At 41.7% G+C, this 19,237-nt stretch overlaps 1 protein-coding gene across 8 annotated transcripts in view; it reads left to right on the top strand.

Moving 5' to 3' along the window:
• UNC13A (unc-13 homolog A) overlaps nt 1-19,237 on the top strand; it is a 667,493-nt gene that overhangs the window by 524,593 nt on the left and 123,663 nt on the right. For all 8 annotated transcript variants that reach the window (XM_075863594.1, XM_075863599.1, XM_075863597.1 and 5 more), the window contains 4 exons: nt 4,024-4,157; nt 5,986-6,071; nt 7,770-7,896; nt 8,038-8,134. In XM_075863594.1, the coding sequence (XP_075719709.1) occupies nt 4,024-4,157; nt 5,986-6,071; nt 7,770-7,896; nt 8,038-8,134 (444 nt within the window). The remainder of the gene's footprint in view (nt 1-4,023; nt 4,158-5,985; nt 6,072-7,769; nt 7,897-8,037; nt 8,135-19,237) is intronic.

Below are 19,237 nucleotides of genomic sequence, written 5' to 3' on the forward strand. Positions count from 1 at the left end.
ATATGCACGACCTTAAACTAATACTTTGTTCAATTACCCTTTATGACAGTGTTCAGCCTTTTTGGGTAGACGTCTATCAGCATGGCACATCTTGACTTGACAATTGTTGCCCACTCTTCCTTGCAAAAGCGCTCCAAATCTGTTAGATTGCGAGGGCATCTCCTGTGTACAGCCCTCTTCAGGTCACCCCACAGATTTTGAATGGGACTCAGGTCTTGGCTCTGGCTGGTCTATTCCAAAACTTTGATCTTCTGCTGGTGAAGCCATTCTGTTGTTGATTAGGAGGTATGCTTTGGGTCGTTGTCGTGCTGAAAGGTGAAATTCCTCTTCATCTTCAGATTTTTAGCAGAGGCCTGCAGGTTTGGGCCCAATTGTAATGGCGGGGTAGGGAGACAGACAGGTGAGCCCTAATCTACCCGCCACTCAGTCCCAGCCTACTTGCAACGGCCCGTCCTAGGCGACGGCGTACAACTGGGCGACGGTCCCTATGCTCAATAAGTGCACGACAGACAAACAGACAATTGTACACAGAAGGGAAATGGGGCAGTTGCCCACGGCAACACAGTGAGCGACAAGAGTAGTGAACGAGCCGAGTCAAACCAGGAGTGCACGAGGTACAAATCGCAGAGCAGGAGCGTAGTCAGTAAAGCCAGGGTCAAAAGTGAAGCAAGGTCAATAATGATAGCAGGGGCAGCAGAGCCAGGAAACAGAAAACAATCACAGGCAAAGGAGGAGCAGGAAATGCAGGTATAAATAGACAGAGGGCGGAAGCTAGCTCCGTCTGGCCAGGCTGTGATAGGCTCTCCCACTCCTCAGCCTCCCAGCCTGACTGGTAGAAGATCGTGTCACTCTCTCAGACTTAGGAGCAGGTGCAGACTGATTACACACGGGCGTCGACACAGACGCTGTGTCTGGCAGATCCTTTACACCAATATTGACAGATATTTGGAACTGTTCATAATTCCCTCCTCCTTGACTAAAGCCCCAGTTCCAGCTGCAGAAAAACAGCCCCAAAGCATAATGCTGCCTCCACCATGCTTCACTGCGGATATGGTGTTCTTTTGGGGATGTGCAGTGTTGGCTTTGCGGCGAACATACCTTTTGGAATTATGGCCAAAAAGTTCAACCTCATCAGACCATAACACGTATTCCCACATGCTTTTGGCAGGCTTGATATAGGTCTTTGCAAAACATAGCCGAGCTTGGATTATTTTCTTTGTTAGAAAAGGCTTCCATTTCGCCACCCTACTCCACAGCCCAGACACATGACGAAACTGGGGGATTGTTGTCACATGCGTTACACAACCAGTACCTGACAGAAAGTCCTGCAGCTCCTTTAATGTTTCCATAGCCCTATTGGTAGCCTCCCAGACCATTTTGTCTTGTCTTTTCATCAAGTTTTGAGGGACGTCCAGTTCTTGGTAATGTCACTGCTGTGCCAAATGTAATCCACTTCTTGATGACTGTGTTCACTGTGTTCACTGTGTTCCATGGTATATCTAATGCCTTGGAAATTCTTTGGTACCCTTCTCCTAACTGATGCCTTTCAACAATCAGATCCTTTTGATAGGTTGTAAGCTCTTTACGGATCATGGCTTTTGATGTCACATGCAACAAAGAAAATGTCAGGAAAATCCTAATAGAAAAGCTGAACTTTATATGGGGTTACTCAGAATCACTATAAATGATGGCAGCTGTGTACTGACTACTATTTAACATGAGTTTGAATGTGATTGGCTAATTCTGAACACAACCATATCCCCAATTATAAGAGGGTGTTCACACTTATGCAACCACATTATTTTTGTTTCTGTTTATTTTTCCCCTCTAAATGAAATCAGTTTGTTTTTCAATTGAACTGTACAGATTATGGGTCACATTAAAGGTGGAAAAAGTTCTGAAATGATTCATCTTGTACTGATTTTGTAAAATGACAAAAACCGGCATTTTAAACAGAGGTGTTTAGACATTTTATATACACTGTATATACATAATGAGAAAAAGAGTAAAGCAGCACAGCAACAGCAGTGGGTGCAGGCCTCCTAGGTTGAGGCTAGGAACCCTTGTTAATGAAATCCAAAAAAATGAAGAGGCAGCACTCCAAGGAAATTGGTGAAAATAAGTGGTGTGTTTATTCACCCCAGGCAGGCTTTTTTGGATTTCACTGTATATACATATATATATATATATATAAAAATATAAATTATATATTATTATATGTCACATGTACTAAACCATTACAGAATTAAAGAGGCTCTGTTACCACATTATAAGTGCCCCATCTCCTACATAATGTGATCGGCACTGTAATGTAGATAACAACACTGTTTTTTATTTTGAAAAACAATCATTTTTGAGAAAGTTATGAGCAATTTTAGATTTATGCTAATTACTTTCTTAATGCCCAACTGGGCATTTTTTAACTTTTGTCCAAGTGGGCATTGTAAAGAGGAGTGTATGACGCTGACACTTCTCTCCATTCATGGCCATTTCTACTTAGCACAGCGTGATCTCGCGAGATCACGCTGTGCTGTCACATATACACACATTAACTTTACTGAAGTGTCTGGACAGTGAATAGACATCACCTCCAGCCAGGATGCGACGATAATTCACAATCCCGAGACTTCGGTAAAGTTTGTGTGGGACTTAATCACTGCACAGCGTGATCTCGCAAGATCACGCTATAAATGACATAGTACCTCAGAAGCTCTGCAAATGCAACATGGTGCCCAGAAACCAATCCAGCAAAATCGACATGTCAAATAGCGCTCCTGCCTTTCTAAGCCCTGCCGTTTGTCCAACCAAGAGTTTTTGACCACATATGGGGTATTGCCATAATCGGGAGAAATTGCTTTTCAAATGTTGATGCTTTTTCTCCTTTATTTGCACGTTTTATCAGAAAAATATGTGATTTTCAATTTCACAGCTTAATTCCACAAAACGCACCAAAAAAACCTGTGGGGTCTAAATGCTCACTATACACCTCAATAAATTCCTTGAGGGGTGTAGATTTCAAAATGGGGTACATTTTGGGGGGTTTCTACTGTTTTGGCCCCACAAGACCTCTTAAAACCTGACATGGTGCCTAAGACATAATCTAATAAAAAGAAGGCTCCAAAATCCTCTATGTGCTCCTTTGCTTCTGAGACCTGTGCTTCAGTCTATTAGCAAACTAGGGCCACATGTGGGATATTTATAAAAATGGCACAATCTGGGCAATAAATATTGAGTTGCGTTTATCTGGTAAAAGCTTCTGTTTTATAGAAAAAAATGGAATAACAGATTTTCTGCATAAAAAATGAAATTTGTAAATTTCACATCTACTTTACTTTAAATTCCTGTGAAAAGCTAAAGGGTTAAGAAACTTTATAATGCTGTTTTGAATACTTTGAGGGGTCTCGTTTTTAAAATGGGGTGATTTATGGGGGTTTTCTAATATATAGGCCCCTCAAAGCCACTTCATAACTGAACTGGTACCTAATAAAAAAGGCTTTTGAAATTTTCTTCAAAATATGAAAAATTGCTGCTTATGTTCTAAGCCTTGTAACACCCTAGAAAAATAAAAGAATGTTCAAAAAATGATGCCAACATATAGTAGACATATGGAAAATTGGAAAATGTGGACTAGACACTATTTTGTGTGGTATTACTATCTGCCTTACAAGTAGATACATTTAAATTAAGAAAAATGCTAATTTTTCAAAATTGTCTCTAAATTTTGCTATTTTTTACAAATAAACACTGAATATATCGACCAAATTTTACCACTAACATAAATTTCCATGTGACATGAGAAAAAATTGTCAGAATCGCTTGGATAGGTATAAGCATTCCAGAGTTATTACAACCTTAAGTGACACTTGTCAGATTTGAAAAATGGGCTCCTAGCCTTAAGGCCAAAACTAGGCTGCATCATTAAGGGGTTAAGGCCCAAACAGGCCTGGACATTAAGAGGTTAATTTGATATGTAGACAACGTTTACACATATAACTATTGTCATTTTTTTTTTGTCTGTCATAGGCTAAGAAGGGGGACGTACCTCCTGACGAGCAGGGCCCAAGTATCAAGAATCTGGATTTTTGGTCCAAGCTGATCACTTTAATAGTGTCCATAATAGAAGAGGATAAAAACTCCTACACGCCATGTCTAAACCAGTGAGTGTTACGTCATACAAGAAAATAAAGCAGAAGTAGATACTATAGAAAACACACTGAGGGGAAGTTAATAACGTTTCTACGCCAGTTTTTTGGTGTAGAAATGGCACAAAAATGGCAACTTCTAAAAAAGTGGGTGGAGCTTAGCAAAAAGGGGCATGGTCACTTGCGGCCCGATGCTTTAATAATATTTATGCCAGAAACTAATAGTGGGGATCTATGCTAGCTCCTGGCTGGCGTATGCCGTACAGACTGCCGAAGATGCAACAAATTTAAGAGGCTTGTGCCTGTTATTAAATTTGTTGCATGTTACTCCAGCTGTTTTTTTTTATTAAGACTGGAACAGATTTAATACATCTCCCCCACTGTGTCCTTCTATACTAAATTAGCTGATCTGCATTTACATCAATGAGAAATTATTTATCACCTAAATACAAGGTACACAAACACAAGTAATTAATATAAAGTCCACTGTAGGACAAAATACCAAATAAATGTTTAAATTGGGATTAGCTAGATGAAGACAACAAAAGGGGCTCAAATATAATTCCACATGTGAATAGTAACTTCAAAGTCCAAACTTGCAATATTTAACTTAAAGGTTAACTAAACGTTCAACAAACCTCTGACGTGTCATAGTGACATGTCAGAAGTTTTGATTGGTGGGGGTTCGAGCACTGAGACCCCACCAATCGATAACACGAAGCGGCAGAATCGCTTGTGTGATTGCTGAGACGCTTCATTTCTGTTCAGCTTGTTCCGGAAATCAATGTAATAGGAAGTCTATGAGCCCGTACTCCGATACATCGGCTTTCTGGAAAAAGCGGAACAGAAACTAAGCGGCTGAGCGCTCACCCGAGCACTTCTGCCGCTTCGTTTTAGTGATTGGTGGAGGTCTCAGTGCTCGGACCCCCACCAATCAAAACTTCTGACATGTCACTGTAAGGCTGGGTTCACACAAGCATGTTACGTCCGTACAGGACGGAACGTATTTCGGTCGCAAGTCCCGGACCGAACACACTGCAGGGAGCTGGTCTCCTAGCATCTTAGTTATGTAAGACGCTAGGAGTCCCTGCCTCGCTGCAGGATAACTGTCCCGTACTGTAATTATGTTTTCAGTACGGGACAGTAGTTCCACGGAGAGGCAGGGTAAACTCAGTGTGAACCCAGCCTAACATGTCAGAAGTTTGTTAAACGTTTAGTTACCATTTAAGTGCTTAGCTCTATGCCTCTCCCTTGAAGGAATACAATATGGGCACTACCATGTAATTACTAAGTAATGCCTAGTATTCCCTATGCTAGCCTTACAGGTACCGCATTTAGGCATTCAGTGAGTCTTTAGTTTAATAGGTCTGGTAGTTACAGATTCTCTTTAAGTTTACCATACACTGAACATTTTCTTGTCAATAAGTGAATGCTTGGAATGATACAAAGAAGCATCTTCAAACTAATATATATACTAAAGTACAAGATATGTGTTAAAATGATTTACCAACATTAAGTTTATTAAATTTTCATTGATTTTAAACACAAATATCTCCAACTTATAAGAAAAAATCAAGGTGACTTTGGAGAGAAACCTAGATAAATATATATGATCCAATCTGTGTCTAATCTAAAAATAAATTGCACAATGATATTTTCATACCCAATTTTTTGTAAAATAGGTTAACTATGCTCCCTGGTTTAACCTTACCTGTAAGTGCACTAACAATACATACCATACATATGTGTGGTAATTATATATATATATATATATATATATATATATATATATATATATATAACTTTTACCGCATGCTGACTAATTCTTTCTGTGTTTACTTAGGTTCCCGCAGGAGCTAAACGTTGGTAAAATCAGTGCCGAAGTTATGTGGAGTCTCTTTGCTCAGGATATGAGATACGCCATGGAAGGTAACCGCTCCGCAGTGTATTAACATCACACAACCGGTTTCTTGCTAATATAGCATAAACATGGTGGGCCCAGGTTCTGATACAATAATGGGCCCCAAAGGTCCATCAGAAGACAAACCTGTTTGAAGCTTTTTACTTGCAACTAGGGTCTATTTCTTATGTGTTAAAGCACAAATAACCCATTAGATCTTATTGATGATATATCATGCATGTGCCTTGATAACAACAAAGTTTACAAGGCCATTATAAGTGGACATGTACCGTACATGTTCTGTATAGGATGGAGGATGAGCACTCAGAATCATTCCCTCTGGTGGGCCCAAACAACCCCAGTCCGATAATAATGTCTGAATATATATATATATATATATTAGTTTTTGTCCAGCAGGAATGCCTTTGGCAGGGGCCAAAAACAATTTGGGAACATTTATGAAAAACTGCCTTAGATTGCATTTGTGCATATAGTGCAGCAGGATTTTTTTAAGCAACTTAGTTTTTAAGCATTCAGTGACACACTGGCAGTTGGATTTGGTTTACTTAAAATACAGCCATGTTAATATGAACATAGGTTGTAAATAAAAGGACGAGTAAATAATTTGTATTAGCAGTGGTTTTAGTCCATAATGATTAAAATAAAACCAGCATGCTCTAGGTTTGTGGCATCACATTTAATGTTTGTTTGAAAAAATCCCAAAACAGTTGCAACTTGTCTATGACATTTTTTTTACCACTTGTCTTTGTCCTTCATATTAAGTTGTACACATAAAAATCTCTTGAAAGTTACATGTACCCTTTGAGTTAATGCTTTCCTGTGGACTCTGTTACAACACATTTGATATACCATTGCACTACAAAATGTCTGTGTGTAGCTGTAGACATAGGGAATATATCGTTTGTGGTTACACACAGACTTTTTATAGTGCAACAGGAATACACTAAAACAATTGTCACGCAACAAAGACAATTTTTTTGCTTATACTGCTGAATATTCCCATTATTTATTTCAATTACTTATATAGCGACAACATATTACACAGCGGTCCTCTTTTACTGTCCCCATTGGGGCTCACAATCTAAATTCCCTATTGGTATGTCTTTGGGAGGAAACCCACACAAACACAGGGAGAACATACAAACTCCATGCAGATGTTGTTGACCTTGTTGACTAGGCAATAGTGCTAACCACTGAGCCACCATGCTGCTCATATTCCCATGTGAGTTCATGCAAAAAATTGCTTACACCGACCAATCAGACATTTATGGCATATTCTGTGGATATGCCATAAATGTCTAAGATAGGAACAAGGTTGTATGTACACCATAGAGGCATACCTGCCTGGTTATTCCATCCCGTTTCCTATTGGGTGGCAAGAACCAGTGCAGTACTCTGCATTGTAAGAAAAAGGGGAGCTGAATATATGACCTAAGTGTCATAAAAAGAGCATGGAGGGGAGAACAAACACATAATGGGGGCTCATTTTAATCTTTGCTATGTAACCCCCACTTTTCTATTTACGCCACTGGATGGAAAAACCCCTTTGAACCTGTAAATCTTGAAAATTGCCAGTACCAGAGATAGTATCTTATATTTTATATAAATATATATGTATGTATATATATATATATATATATATATATATATATATATATATAAACGTCCAAAGGAGCTTACCTGATGTATTTTTAATCTATTTTTAGAACACGACAAGCACCGCTTGTGTAAGAGTGCTGACTATATGAATTTACACTTCAAGGTCAAGTGGCTGTACAATGAATATGTGACAGATCTTCCATCTTTTAGGAGCAAGGTCCCTGAATATCCCGCGTAAGTGTAAATATAGCATAAAATGGAAATTCAATGATCAGATCTTTTTGGTTTGTGCATATCTTTCGGCCTAAAGGCAAAAGATGTATGGCATGATAAAATTCAGTTTTCTGTTACACAGTATTCCCAATGTCTCTACAGTTGGTTTGAGCCATTTGTTATCCAGTGGTTGGATGAAAATGAAGAAGTTTCACGGGATTTCCTCCATGGAGCCTTGGAAAGAGACAAAAAGGATGGGGTTAGTGCTGTTTCACCTGTACAGTAGTTGAACATTGGTGACATGCACTACATGTTTAGTGCATGCCTAACACAGTCCAGGATTCCAGACATGTACAGGACATGGAAAGTGGAAACTGTAAGACAATAATCTATCCCCTTATCCCTGTTGATGTCATCGTCAGGAATTCATTTGTTCCCTGTTGCAGATGTCAGCAAGTTTTGTTTAACTAGACCAGTTAAAGCTAGCAACAGAAAATTTTTACTAGCAGATATACCCTATGTGGCCACCCTATATGGCCAAAAGTATGTGGACACCACTCCTAATTATTGAGTTCAGGTGTTGCCGCACCCATTGCAAACATATCTATAAAATCAAGCACCTATCACAGCCATGCAATCTCCATAGACAAACATTTCTAGTAGTGTAGGTCATACTGAAGAGTACCATTATGTTATTCCATGTGTCTGTCTCTCACTTATTATTTTTCTTGCTGCTTCTATCTCTACATAGCAGACCGGGATGGTTGCTTAGCAGCAGTGTGAATCAGGCTCGGTGACACACTTTCTCTACTTGAGTCTATGGAGAGCTATGTGTCACCCATCACAGGCTTCAGCAGTTCCTGTACTACACTAGTTTTTCACAGGGGATGACAGAAACTGCTATAATCAGCTACCATTAATATTTAGACAGGTTCCTGTCACACAGGTATAATTTGGAAGAATATAGTGCAGCCTCCCTGTCTGTATACTTATGGTTTCTCAGCTTATTTTGGAGAAAAGAGAGAATGATAACCATATTGTCCCCCAGCATGCAGAAATGGTATGGTCTTTAGCTGGTCATGTGATGCTGTGCTGAAGCATCATGGGATTGATAGCGAAGCAGAGAGGAAGATATAGCTGTTGAAATCTAAGAATCAAGATGGAGGCTTTTTTAAAGCACATACAGTGAAGGAAATAAGTATTTGATCCCTTGCTGATTTTGTAAGTTTGCCCACTGTCAAAGACATGAACAGTCTAGAATTTTTAGGCTAGGTTAATTTTACCATTGAGAGATAGATTATATATAAAAAAAAAATAAGAAAATCACATTGTCAAAATTATATATATTTATTTGCATTGTGCACAGAGAAATAAGTATTTGATCCCTTTGGCAAACAAGACTTAATACTTGGTGGCAAAACCCTTGTTGGCAAGCACAGCAGTCAGACATTTTTTGTAGTTGATGATGAGGTTTGCACACATGTTAGATGGAATTTTGGCCCACTCCTCTTTGCAGATCATATGTAAATCATTAAGATTTCGAGGCTGTCGCTTGGCAACTCGGATCTTCAGCTTCCTCCATAAGTTTTCGATGGGATTAAGGTCTGGAGACTGGCTAGGCCACTCCATGACCTTAATGTGCTTCTTTTTGAGCCACACCTTTGTTGCCTTGGCTGTATGTTTCGGGTCATTGTCGTGCTGGAAGACCCAGCCACGAGCCATTTTTAATGTCCTGGTGGAGGGAAGGAGGTTGTCACTCAGGATTTGACGGTACATGGCTCCATCCATTCTCCCATTGATGCGGTGAAGTAGTCCTGTGCCCTTAGCAGAGAAACACCCCCAAAACATAATGTTTCCACCTCCATGCTTGACAGTGGGGATGGTGTTCTTTGGGTCATAGGCAGCATTTCTCTTCCTCCAAACACGGCGAGCTGAGTTAATGCCAAAGAGCTCAATTTTAGTCTCATCTGACCACAGCACCTTCTCCCAATCACTCTCAGAATCATCCAGATGTTCATTTGCAAACTTCAGATGGGCCTGTACATATGCCTTCTTGAGCAGGGGGACCTTGCGGGCACTGCAGGATTTTAATCCATTACGGCGTAATGTGTTACCAATGGTTTTATTGGTGACTGTGGTCCCAGCTGCCTTGAGATCATTAAGAAGTTCCCCCCGTGTAGTTTTCGGCTGAGCTCTCACCTTCCTCAGGATCAAGGATACTCCACGAGGTGAGATTTTGCATGGAGCCCCAGATCGATATTGATTGACAGTCATTTTGTATGTCTTCCATTTTCTTACTATTGCACCAACAGTTGTCTCCTTCTCACCCAGCATCTTACTTATGGTTTTGTAGCCCATTCCAGCCTTGTGCAGGTCTATGATCTTGTCCCTGACATCCTTAGAAAGCTCTTTGGTCTTGCCCATGTTGTAGAGGTTAGAGTCAGACTGATTAATTGAGTCTGTGGACAGGACTCTTTTATACATGTGACCATTTAAGACAGCTGTCTTTAATGCAGGCACCAAGTTGATTTGGAGCGTGTAACTGGTCTGGAGGAGGCTGAACTCTTAATGGTTGGTAGGGGATCAAATACTTATTTCTCGGTGCACAATGCAAATAAATATATAGAATTTTGACTATGTGATTTTCTTTTTTTTTTTATATATAATCTATCTCTCACTGGTAAAATTAACCTAGCCTAAAAATTCTAGACTGTTCATGACTTTGACAGTGGGCAAACTTACAAAATCAGCAAGGGATCAAAAACTTATTTCCTTCACTGTACAAGGCAGCAGTTCAAAAAGTAAGTACAGTATACATAAAAGAAGAGTAGAGTGTGGTATACAGTCAGATGGGTAATGCAGACAAGGAAAGTTGTGTTTCCACTGGATGTCTTCTTTAAGCATGGCACTGTCATACGATGCCACCTTCGCCACCAGTAAAATTGTCAAATTTCTGATCTGCCTCGATCAACTATTAGTGCTATTATTATAAAGTGGAAGAATCTAGAAGAAATAATAGCTTTGCCTCAAGTAGATAGAGCACAAAACTGTACGTCAGAAGCTTTATGAAATGGGTTTCCATGGTCGAACTTCTGCACACAAGCCTAAGATTTCCAGACGCCATACCAAGCAGTGGCAGTCTGATGGAAAAATTTGGGTTTGTCTGATGCCCGGAGAGTGCTACCTACCGGAATGCATATTGCCTACTGTAAGATTTGGTGGAAGAGGAATAACGGTCTAGGATAGTTTCTTAGGGTTTGGGCACATTCATGTTTCAGCATGAATGTGCCCAAATCGAGGTCCATGAACACATAGTTTGATGAGTTTGGTGTCGAGAAAATCGAGTGCCCTACTCAGAGCCCTGACCTCAGCCCCATTGAGCCCTATCCTCACCTTTGGCATGGATTAGAATGCTGATTGAGAGCCAGAACTTCTGGCTAGATATCAGTGTCGAACCTCACAAATACTCTTTTGACTAAATGAGCACAAATTCCCACAAAGACACACTCCAAAATCTTGTGTAAAGTGGAGGTTCTTAAAGCTGCAAAAGGGGGATCAACTCTATATTAGAGCTCATTGTTTTGGAATGGGGTGACTAACAAGCTCATACAGGTGTCATCTTCAGGTGTCCACATACTTTTGGCCGTATAGTGTATATACTGCAACATGCAATTGTTTTATTCTCCATACTTTGAACAAATGTTGGTCAAAGATCTTCAGAAATGTTAGCTGACCTCATTATTCTAGTGTTAATGATAAGAGGTAGTGGCTGTGTCATCATTACCAGATTTTACTCGTTCTAGGGTATAGAAATCAGTTGAACCTGCAGGTTTTAAAAAGCATCTCTCATAATTGTTGGAGACAAAAATCAATGTTAACTTATAATGTATTTTTATTGAGAGTATTCAGTTAATTAATTTCTCAGACTTTTTTACTATCTCATTGCGCCATTTTTTAACCCCTTCCCGCTCCTGGACGTACTATTAGGTCATGATAACCATAGCGTTTCGCGCTCCATGACCTAATAGTACGTCTCGGGAGTAACGGCCATTTCGGCCGTCCTCCCGACACATACAGGAGCTGTCACAGCTCCTATAGCGGGGACCGATCGCTGTGTCCCCGCTGATTAACCCCTGAAAAGCCGTGTTCAATAGCGATCACGGCTTTTTAGGGGTTAAGCTACAATCGCCAGCCTGCTATACGATAGCGGCTGGCGATGGTGACTATGGCAACCGGACACCAAACAATGGCGTCCGGCTATGCCATCGACGGAAGCCTAGTGGGTCCTGACGAAGTCAGGACCCACTATGCTTGCTGTCAGTGAATAGCTGACAGCTCTAATACACTGCACTACGCATGTAGTGCAGTGTATTAGAATAGCGATCAGGGCCTCCTGCCCTCAAGTCCCCTAATGGGACAAAGTAATAAAGTTAAAAAGAAGTTAAAAAAAGATGTGTAAAAATAAGAAAATAAAAGATTTAAAAGTAATAAAAGTAAAAATCCCCCCTTTTCCCTGATCAGTCCTTTATTATTACTAAAAATATATAAACAAACAAATAAACGATACATAATTCGTATCGCCACGTCCGTAACGGCCTGAACTACAAAATTATTTCGTTATTTATCCCGCGCGGTGAACGCCGTAAAAGAAAATACTAATAAACCGTACCAGAATCACAATTGTTTGGTCACTTCACCTCCCAAAAAATGGAATAAAAAGAGATCAAAAAGTCGCATGTACCTAAGAATGGTACTTATCGAAACTACAGTTCGTTACGCAAAAAATAAGTCCTCGCACGGCTTTCTTGATGGAAAAATAAAAAAGTTATGGCTCTTAGAATAAGGTAACACAAAAAGTAAATGATTTTTGACAAAACGTATTTTATTGTGCAAACGACATAAAAAAAACTATAAACATATAGTATCGCCGTAATCGTATCGCCCCGCAGAATAAAGTGAATATGTCATTTATAGCGCACGGTGAACGCTGTAAAAAAATAGAATAAAAAAACAATAGTAGAATTGCTGTTTTTTAGTCACCGCGCCACTTAAAAATAGAATAAAAACTACAATGAATTCCTCAAGGTGTCTAGTTTCCAAAATGGGGTCACTTTTGGGGGGTTTCCACTGTTTTGGCACCACAAGACTTCTTCAAACCGGACATGGTGCCTAATAAAAAGGAGGGCTCAAAATTCACTAGGTGATCCTTTGCTTCGGAGGCCGGTGCTTCAGTCCATTACCGCACTAGGGCCACATGTGGGATATTTTTCAAAACTGCAGAATCTGGGTAATAAGTACTAAGTTGCGTTTCTCTGGTAAAACCTTTTGTGTTATAAAAAAAATGGTATAAAAAGGATTTTCTGACAAAAAAAAATGAAAATTTCACCTCTACTTTGCTCTAAATTCCCGTGAAACACCTAAAGGGTTCATAAACTTTCTAAATGCTGTTGTGAATACTTTGAGGGGTCTAGTTTCTAAAATGGGGTGTTTCATAGGGGTTTCTAATATATAGGCCCCTCAAAGCAACTTCAGAACTGAACTGGAACCTAAAAATAAATAAATTAGGCAATACTTCGCTTCTTACATTATACTGATAATGAGCCGTGCCCACCCCGAGATGACCCCAGTTTTGACCGTTTGTATAAACGGAGACCCCTATTAGACTGTTTCAGTGCCCGGTTTTCCCAAGCATACACCCCCGAGAACTGAATTTCTATTAATGAGTCCTTTGTAGATTTTAAAGGGAGGGTTCAATTCCGCCAGTACCTGCCGGGTAAGAGGGCAAGGTATGGCGTAAAGATGTATAAGCTGTGCGACAGTGCATCAGGCTATACTTACAAATTTAGGATATATGAAGGGAAGGACACCAGTATTCAGCCCCCAGAATGACCCCCCCCTTACTGGGAGTTAATGCAAAAATTGTGTGGGATTTGGTGCACCCACTGCTGGACCAGGGTCACCACCTCTACCTGGATAATTTTTATACCAGCATTCCACTCTTCAACTGCCTCGCTTCCAGAAGTCCTGCGACATGCGGCACTGCTAGAAGAAACCTGAGTGGCCTCCCTAAGACTCTGCAGGGCAAACACTCAGAAGGGGTGAGAGCAGGGCACATTCTAGCAGCAACATATTGTTTGTCAAGTACAAGACAAGAGAGATGCCACACCAGTACCCATGTACCTGTACGAGGTACCAGTACAGAGACCCCCAAACCAGACTGCATCCTGGACTACAATAGGTACATGGGAGGGGTGGACTTGTCAGATCAAGTCCTGAAGCCCTACAGCGCCATGCGGTGTGGTATAAGAAGCTGGCCGGGCACATCATACCGATGCCATTGTACAATGCGTACGTGCTACGTCGATGTACAGGCCAGACGGGAACTTTCCTGGAATTTCAAGAGGTGGTTATCAAGAAACTAATTTTTAGGGATATTGCTGCACTCAGGACAAATTGGGCAACAAAATGGAGTATTTTATTTCTTGTGAAAATAAGAAATTTTGAGCTAAAACTATATATTATTGGAAAAAATAATTTTTTTTTCAATTCCCAGCCCAATTCAAATAAGTTCTGTGAAGAAAATATGGGGTCTAAATAGACACATTACCCATAAATGAATTGTTTGAAGGGTGTAGTTTCCAAAATGGGGTCACTTCTGGTTGGTTTCCATTGCTTTGATTCCTCTGGGGCTCTGCAAATGCGACATGGCACCAGAAAACTAATCCAGCAAAATCTGGACTCCAACAAACACATAGCGCTCCTTTCCTTCTGATCCCTCCCATGGACCCAAACGGCAGTGTATCACCACACATGGGGTATTGCCGCACTCAGAACAAATTGGGCAACAAAATGGGGTATTTTGTTCCCTGTGAAAATAGGAAATGTTGATCACAAATTACATCTTATTGGACAAAATGAAATTTTTTTAATTTCACAGCCGAATTAAAATAGGTGCTGTGAAAAAACTGTGTGGTCAAAATGATAACAACAACCATAAATTAATTCCTTGAGGGGTGTAGTTTCCAAAATGGGGTCACTGTTGGGGGATTCCTACTGTTTTGGCACCTCAACACCTCTTCAAACCTGGCATGCTGCCTAAAATATATTCTAATAAAAAAGAGGCCTCAAAATGCACTAGGTGCTTCTTTGCCTCTGGGGCTTGTGTTTTAGTCCACGAGCGCACTAGAGCCACATGTGGGACATTTCTAAAAACTGCAGAACCTGGACAATACATATTTAGTAGTAATTCTCTGGTAAAACCTTCTGTGTTACACAAAAAAAATTGAAGAAAATTGAAATTCAGCAAGAAAAATGAAATTTGCAAATTTCACCTCCACTTTGCTTTAATTCCTGTGAAATGCCTGAAGGGTTAAAAAAAACTTTCTAAATGCTGTTTTGAATACTTTGAGGGGTCTAGTTTTTAAAATGGGGTGTTTTATCAGGGTTTTCTAATACATAGGCCCCTCAAAGCCACTTCAGAACTGAACTGGTACTTAAAAAAAAGGCTTTTGACATTTTCTTAAAAAAAAGAGAAATTGCTGTTTATGTTCTAAGCCTTGTAACGTCCAAGAAAAATAAAATAATGTTCAAAAAACGATGCCAATCTAAAGTAGACATATGGGAAATGTGAACTAGTAACTATTTTGGGTGGTATAACCATCTGTTTTACAAGCAGATGCATTAAAATTCTGAAAAATTCTATTTTTTCAAAATTTTCTCTAAATTTTGCAATTTTTCACCAATAAACACTGAATATATCGACCAAATTTTACCACGAACATGAAGCCCAAAGTGTCACGAGAAAACAATCTCAGAATCGCTTGGATAGGTTTATGCATTCCGACGTTATTACCACATGAAGTGAAATATGTCAAATTTCAAAAATGGGCTCTGAGCCTTAAGGCCCAAACTAGGCTGCGTCCTTAAAGAGGCTCTGTCACCAGATTTTGCAACCCCTATCTGCTATTGCAGCAGATAGGCGCTGCGATGTAGATTACAGTAACGTTTTTATTTTTAAAAAACGAGCATTTTTGGCCAAGTTATGACCATTTTTGTATTTATGCAAATGAGGCTTGCAAAAGTACAACTGGGCGTGTTGAAAAGTAAAAGTACAACTGGGCGTGTATTATGTGCGTACATCGGGGCGTGTTTACTACTTTTACTAGCTGGGCGCTCTGATGAGAAGTATCATCCTTTTCTCTTCAGAACGCCCAGCTTCTGGCAGTGCAGATCTGTGACGTCACTCACAGGTCCTGCATCGTGTCGGCACCAGAGGCTACAGTTGATTCTGCAGCAGCATCAGCATTTGCAGGTAAGTAGCTACATCGACTTACCTGCAAACGCTGATGCTGCTGCAGAATCATCTGTAGCCTCTGGTGCCGATGTGTCCCCGCTCGTCTGACACGATGCAGGACCTGTGAGTGACGACACAGCGTGATCTCTGGAGAACACGGCTGTGTCTGCACTGCCAGAAGCTGGGCGTTGTGAAGTGAAGTGGATGATACTTCTCATCAGAACGCCCAGCTAGTAAAAGTAGTAAACACGCCCCGATGTACGCACATAATACACGCCCACTTGTACTTTTACTTTTCAACACGCCCAGTTGTACTTTTGCAAGCCTCATTTGCATAAATACGAAAATGGTCATAACTTGGCCAAAAATGCTCGTTTTTTAAAAATAAAAACGTTACTGTAATCTACATTGCAGCGCCTATCTGCTGCAATAGCAGATAGGGGTTGCAAAATCTGGTGACAGAGCCTCTTTAAGGGGTTAAGAAAGTATACTTAAGAAGATTGAGTCAAACACTGGCCATAAAAATGTATTTAAAAGCTACAATTTTTTGTTAAAAAGCAGCCCTGGCATACAAACCCCATCAGCCACCAAACAATATTGCCCCCAAATGTCTGTAAACTAAAGCTATTTCATCCCAAAAAAAATACCCGGCGGGGGGTAGCGCTTCGTGTACCCTCACTCTTACAGGTTTAGAAATTGCATAACAAACAGTTATCCCTGTCACGTTGGGTACGTGGACCCACTGGGCCGTACCGCCTTGACGATATGGCAGCTGGCCAATAGGACACAGGTCACAGTCTATACGTATAGTGTACCTGTGGTAGATCAGACAGTAGCAAGACAGGCTTGGCCGGGACTAGGCAGCAGGCAGGCACCAGGCGTGGTGTAGCAGGACAGGCGTGGTACACAGCACAGCACGACTTCATCTTAACACGGCACTTCACCAGGATAGCACGGGATACAGGTTACAGGTAGCAGGACCGGGAAACACTGGGAACTGGAAAACACTAAGAACACTATTTGCATAGACAGACTAGGGTAACGATAACAAGGCTCAGGCAAGGCAGGAAGGGGCTGGGCCCCTCTTATATTCCAGGGTGCTCATGGGCTCATTTTGTACTTGAATTCAGGTGCGCGCGCTGGACTTTTAAGAGCGGGCACGAGCTGAGGAGGAGATGGGGGTCAGCACTCACAGAAACATGGCTGCGGGCGTCAGCAGGTGAGTGAGCCTGATGGCCCGCGGCCATGGGCATGACAGTATCCCCCCTCTTACACCCCTCCCTCTTGGGGCCAGAACGAGAGAGAAACTTCTTCTGGAGTGTGGGGGCATTGAGGTTCTCTTCGGGCTCCCAGGACCTCTCTTCAGGACCAAACCCTTTCCAATCCACCAAATAACTGGTTCTTCCACCTAATCTCTTGGTGTCCAGGATCTCCTTAACCTCAAAAGTCTCAGATGAACCGCTGGGTGCCACTGCAGGAGTGAAGGCCTTGGAGTAGCGGTTCAAGATCATCGGCTTCAGCAGGAAGACATGGAAGAAGTTGGGGATCTTGAGGGTAGGAGGCAGCCGAAGCTTGTAAGAAACAGGGTTGATTTGTTGCAAAATCTCAAAGGGTCCAAGGAACCTGGGAGCGAACTTGTACGATGGCACCCTCAGCCGAAAATATTCCTAGAGGACAGCCAGACCTTAGTGCCTGGAAGAAACTGGGGAGGCTCTCGTCTTCTTGTGTCTGCCTTTCTTTTCATTTGGTCGACCGCCAGCAGAATAGAAGATCGGGTCTGTTGTGCCAGATTTGTAGAAAGTCCCTGAATACAGAGTCAGCTGCAGGCAGCTGGGACATAGTGGAACAGGAAGAGGTATTTGAGGGTGTTGGCCATAGACAATGAAGAATTGATTCTTAGCGGTGGACTCACTAGTGTTGTTGTTGTAGGAGAACTCAGCCCAAGGAAGCAGCTGCACCCAGTCATCATGCTGCCTGCCGATAAAGTGTCGTAGATAGTTCTCCATAATCTGGTTTATTCTCTCGATTTGACCATTGGACTGGGGATGGTAGGCAAAGGAAAAGTTCAACTTCACACCAAGGAGTACGCAGTGGGCCCCTCAGAACTTTGTGGTGAACTGAACCCCCTGATCCATCACAATATGCAGAGGCAAGCCGTGCAGACGGAAGATGTGTTGGACAAAGAGATTGGCCAGTCGGGAAGCAGAAGGTAGGCCGGTCAATGGAACGAAATGAGCCATGTTGGAGAATCGGTCCACCTCCCAGACCGTACTGCAACCAGCAGAGAGAAGCATGTCCGTGACAAAGTCCATAGAATTATATGGTGCCAGGGGGCATCGGGCACAGGGAGCGGCTGGAGCAGGCCCGCCGGTTTGGAGTGGGCAACTTTATTTGCTGCGCACATCGTGTAGGAGGAGACAAGTTCTGTGATGTCTTTGGGCAGTGTGGGCTACCAGAACTGACGAGCAATCAGGTCTCGGGTCTTATGGACACCCGTGTGACCTGCCAATTTGGAACTGTGTCCCCAGCGGAGGATTCTTCTTCTGTCAGCCAGACGCACAAAAGTCCTTCCTGGGGGAATGTCTCTAACTTGCAGAGGGTTGACAGAGATGATGCAGGATGGGTTAATGATACTCTGTGGAGACTCCATAGTGTTCTCTGTCTCGAACGACCTGGACAAGGCATCGGCCCTCACTTTCTTGTCGGCCGGACGGTAGTGGAGCTCAAACTGGAACCGGGCAAAGAACAGCGACCACCTGGCCTGACGGGGATTCTGTCGTTGGGCCGTCTGAAGATAAGTGAGGTTCTTTTGTTCCGTAAAAATCAAGATGGTATGAACTGTGCCCACTAATAGATGTCTCGACTCCTCCAGAGCCAATTTGATGGGCAGTAACTTCCGATGCCCTTGGAACCTCTCTGGAACAGGAGTGCACCAGCACCGACAGAGGAGGCGTCCACCTCCAACGAGAACTGTCGAGAAACATCTGGATGATGGAGGATAGAGGCTGACGTGAAGGCACTCTTCAGCCTATTAAATGCGGCCTCTACTTCTGGAGTCCACATCTTGGC

The sequence above is a fragment of the Rhinoderma darwinii genome, chromosome 1 (assembly GCF_050947455.1).
Source record: "Rhinoderma darwinii isolate aRhiDar2 chromosome 1, aRhiDar2.hap1, whole genome shotgun sequence".
NCBI lineage: Eukaryota > Metazoa > Chordata > Amphibia > Anura > Rhinodermatidae > Rhinoderma > Rhinoderma darwinii.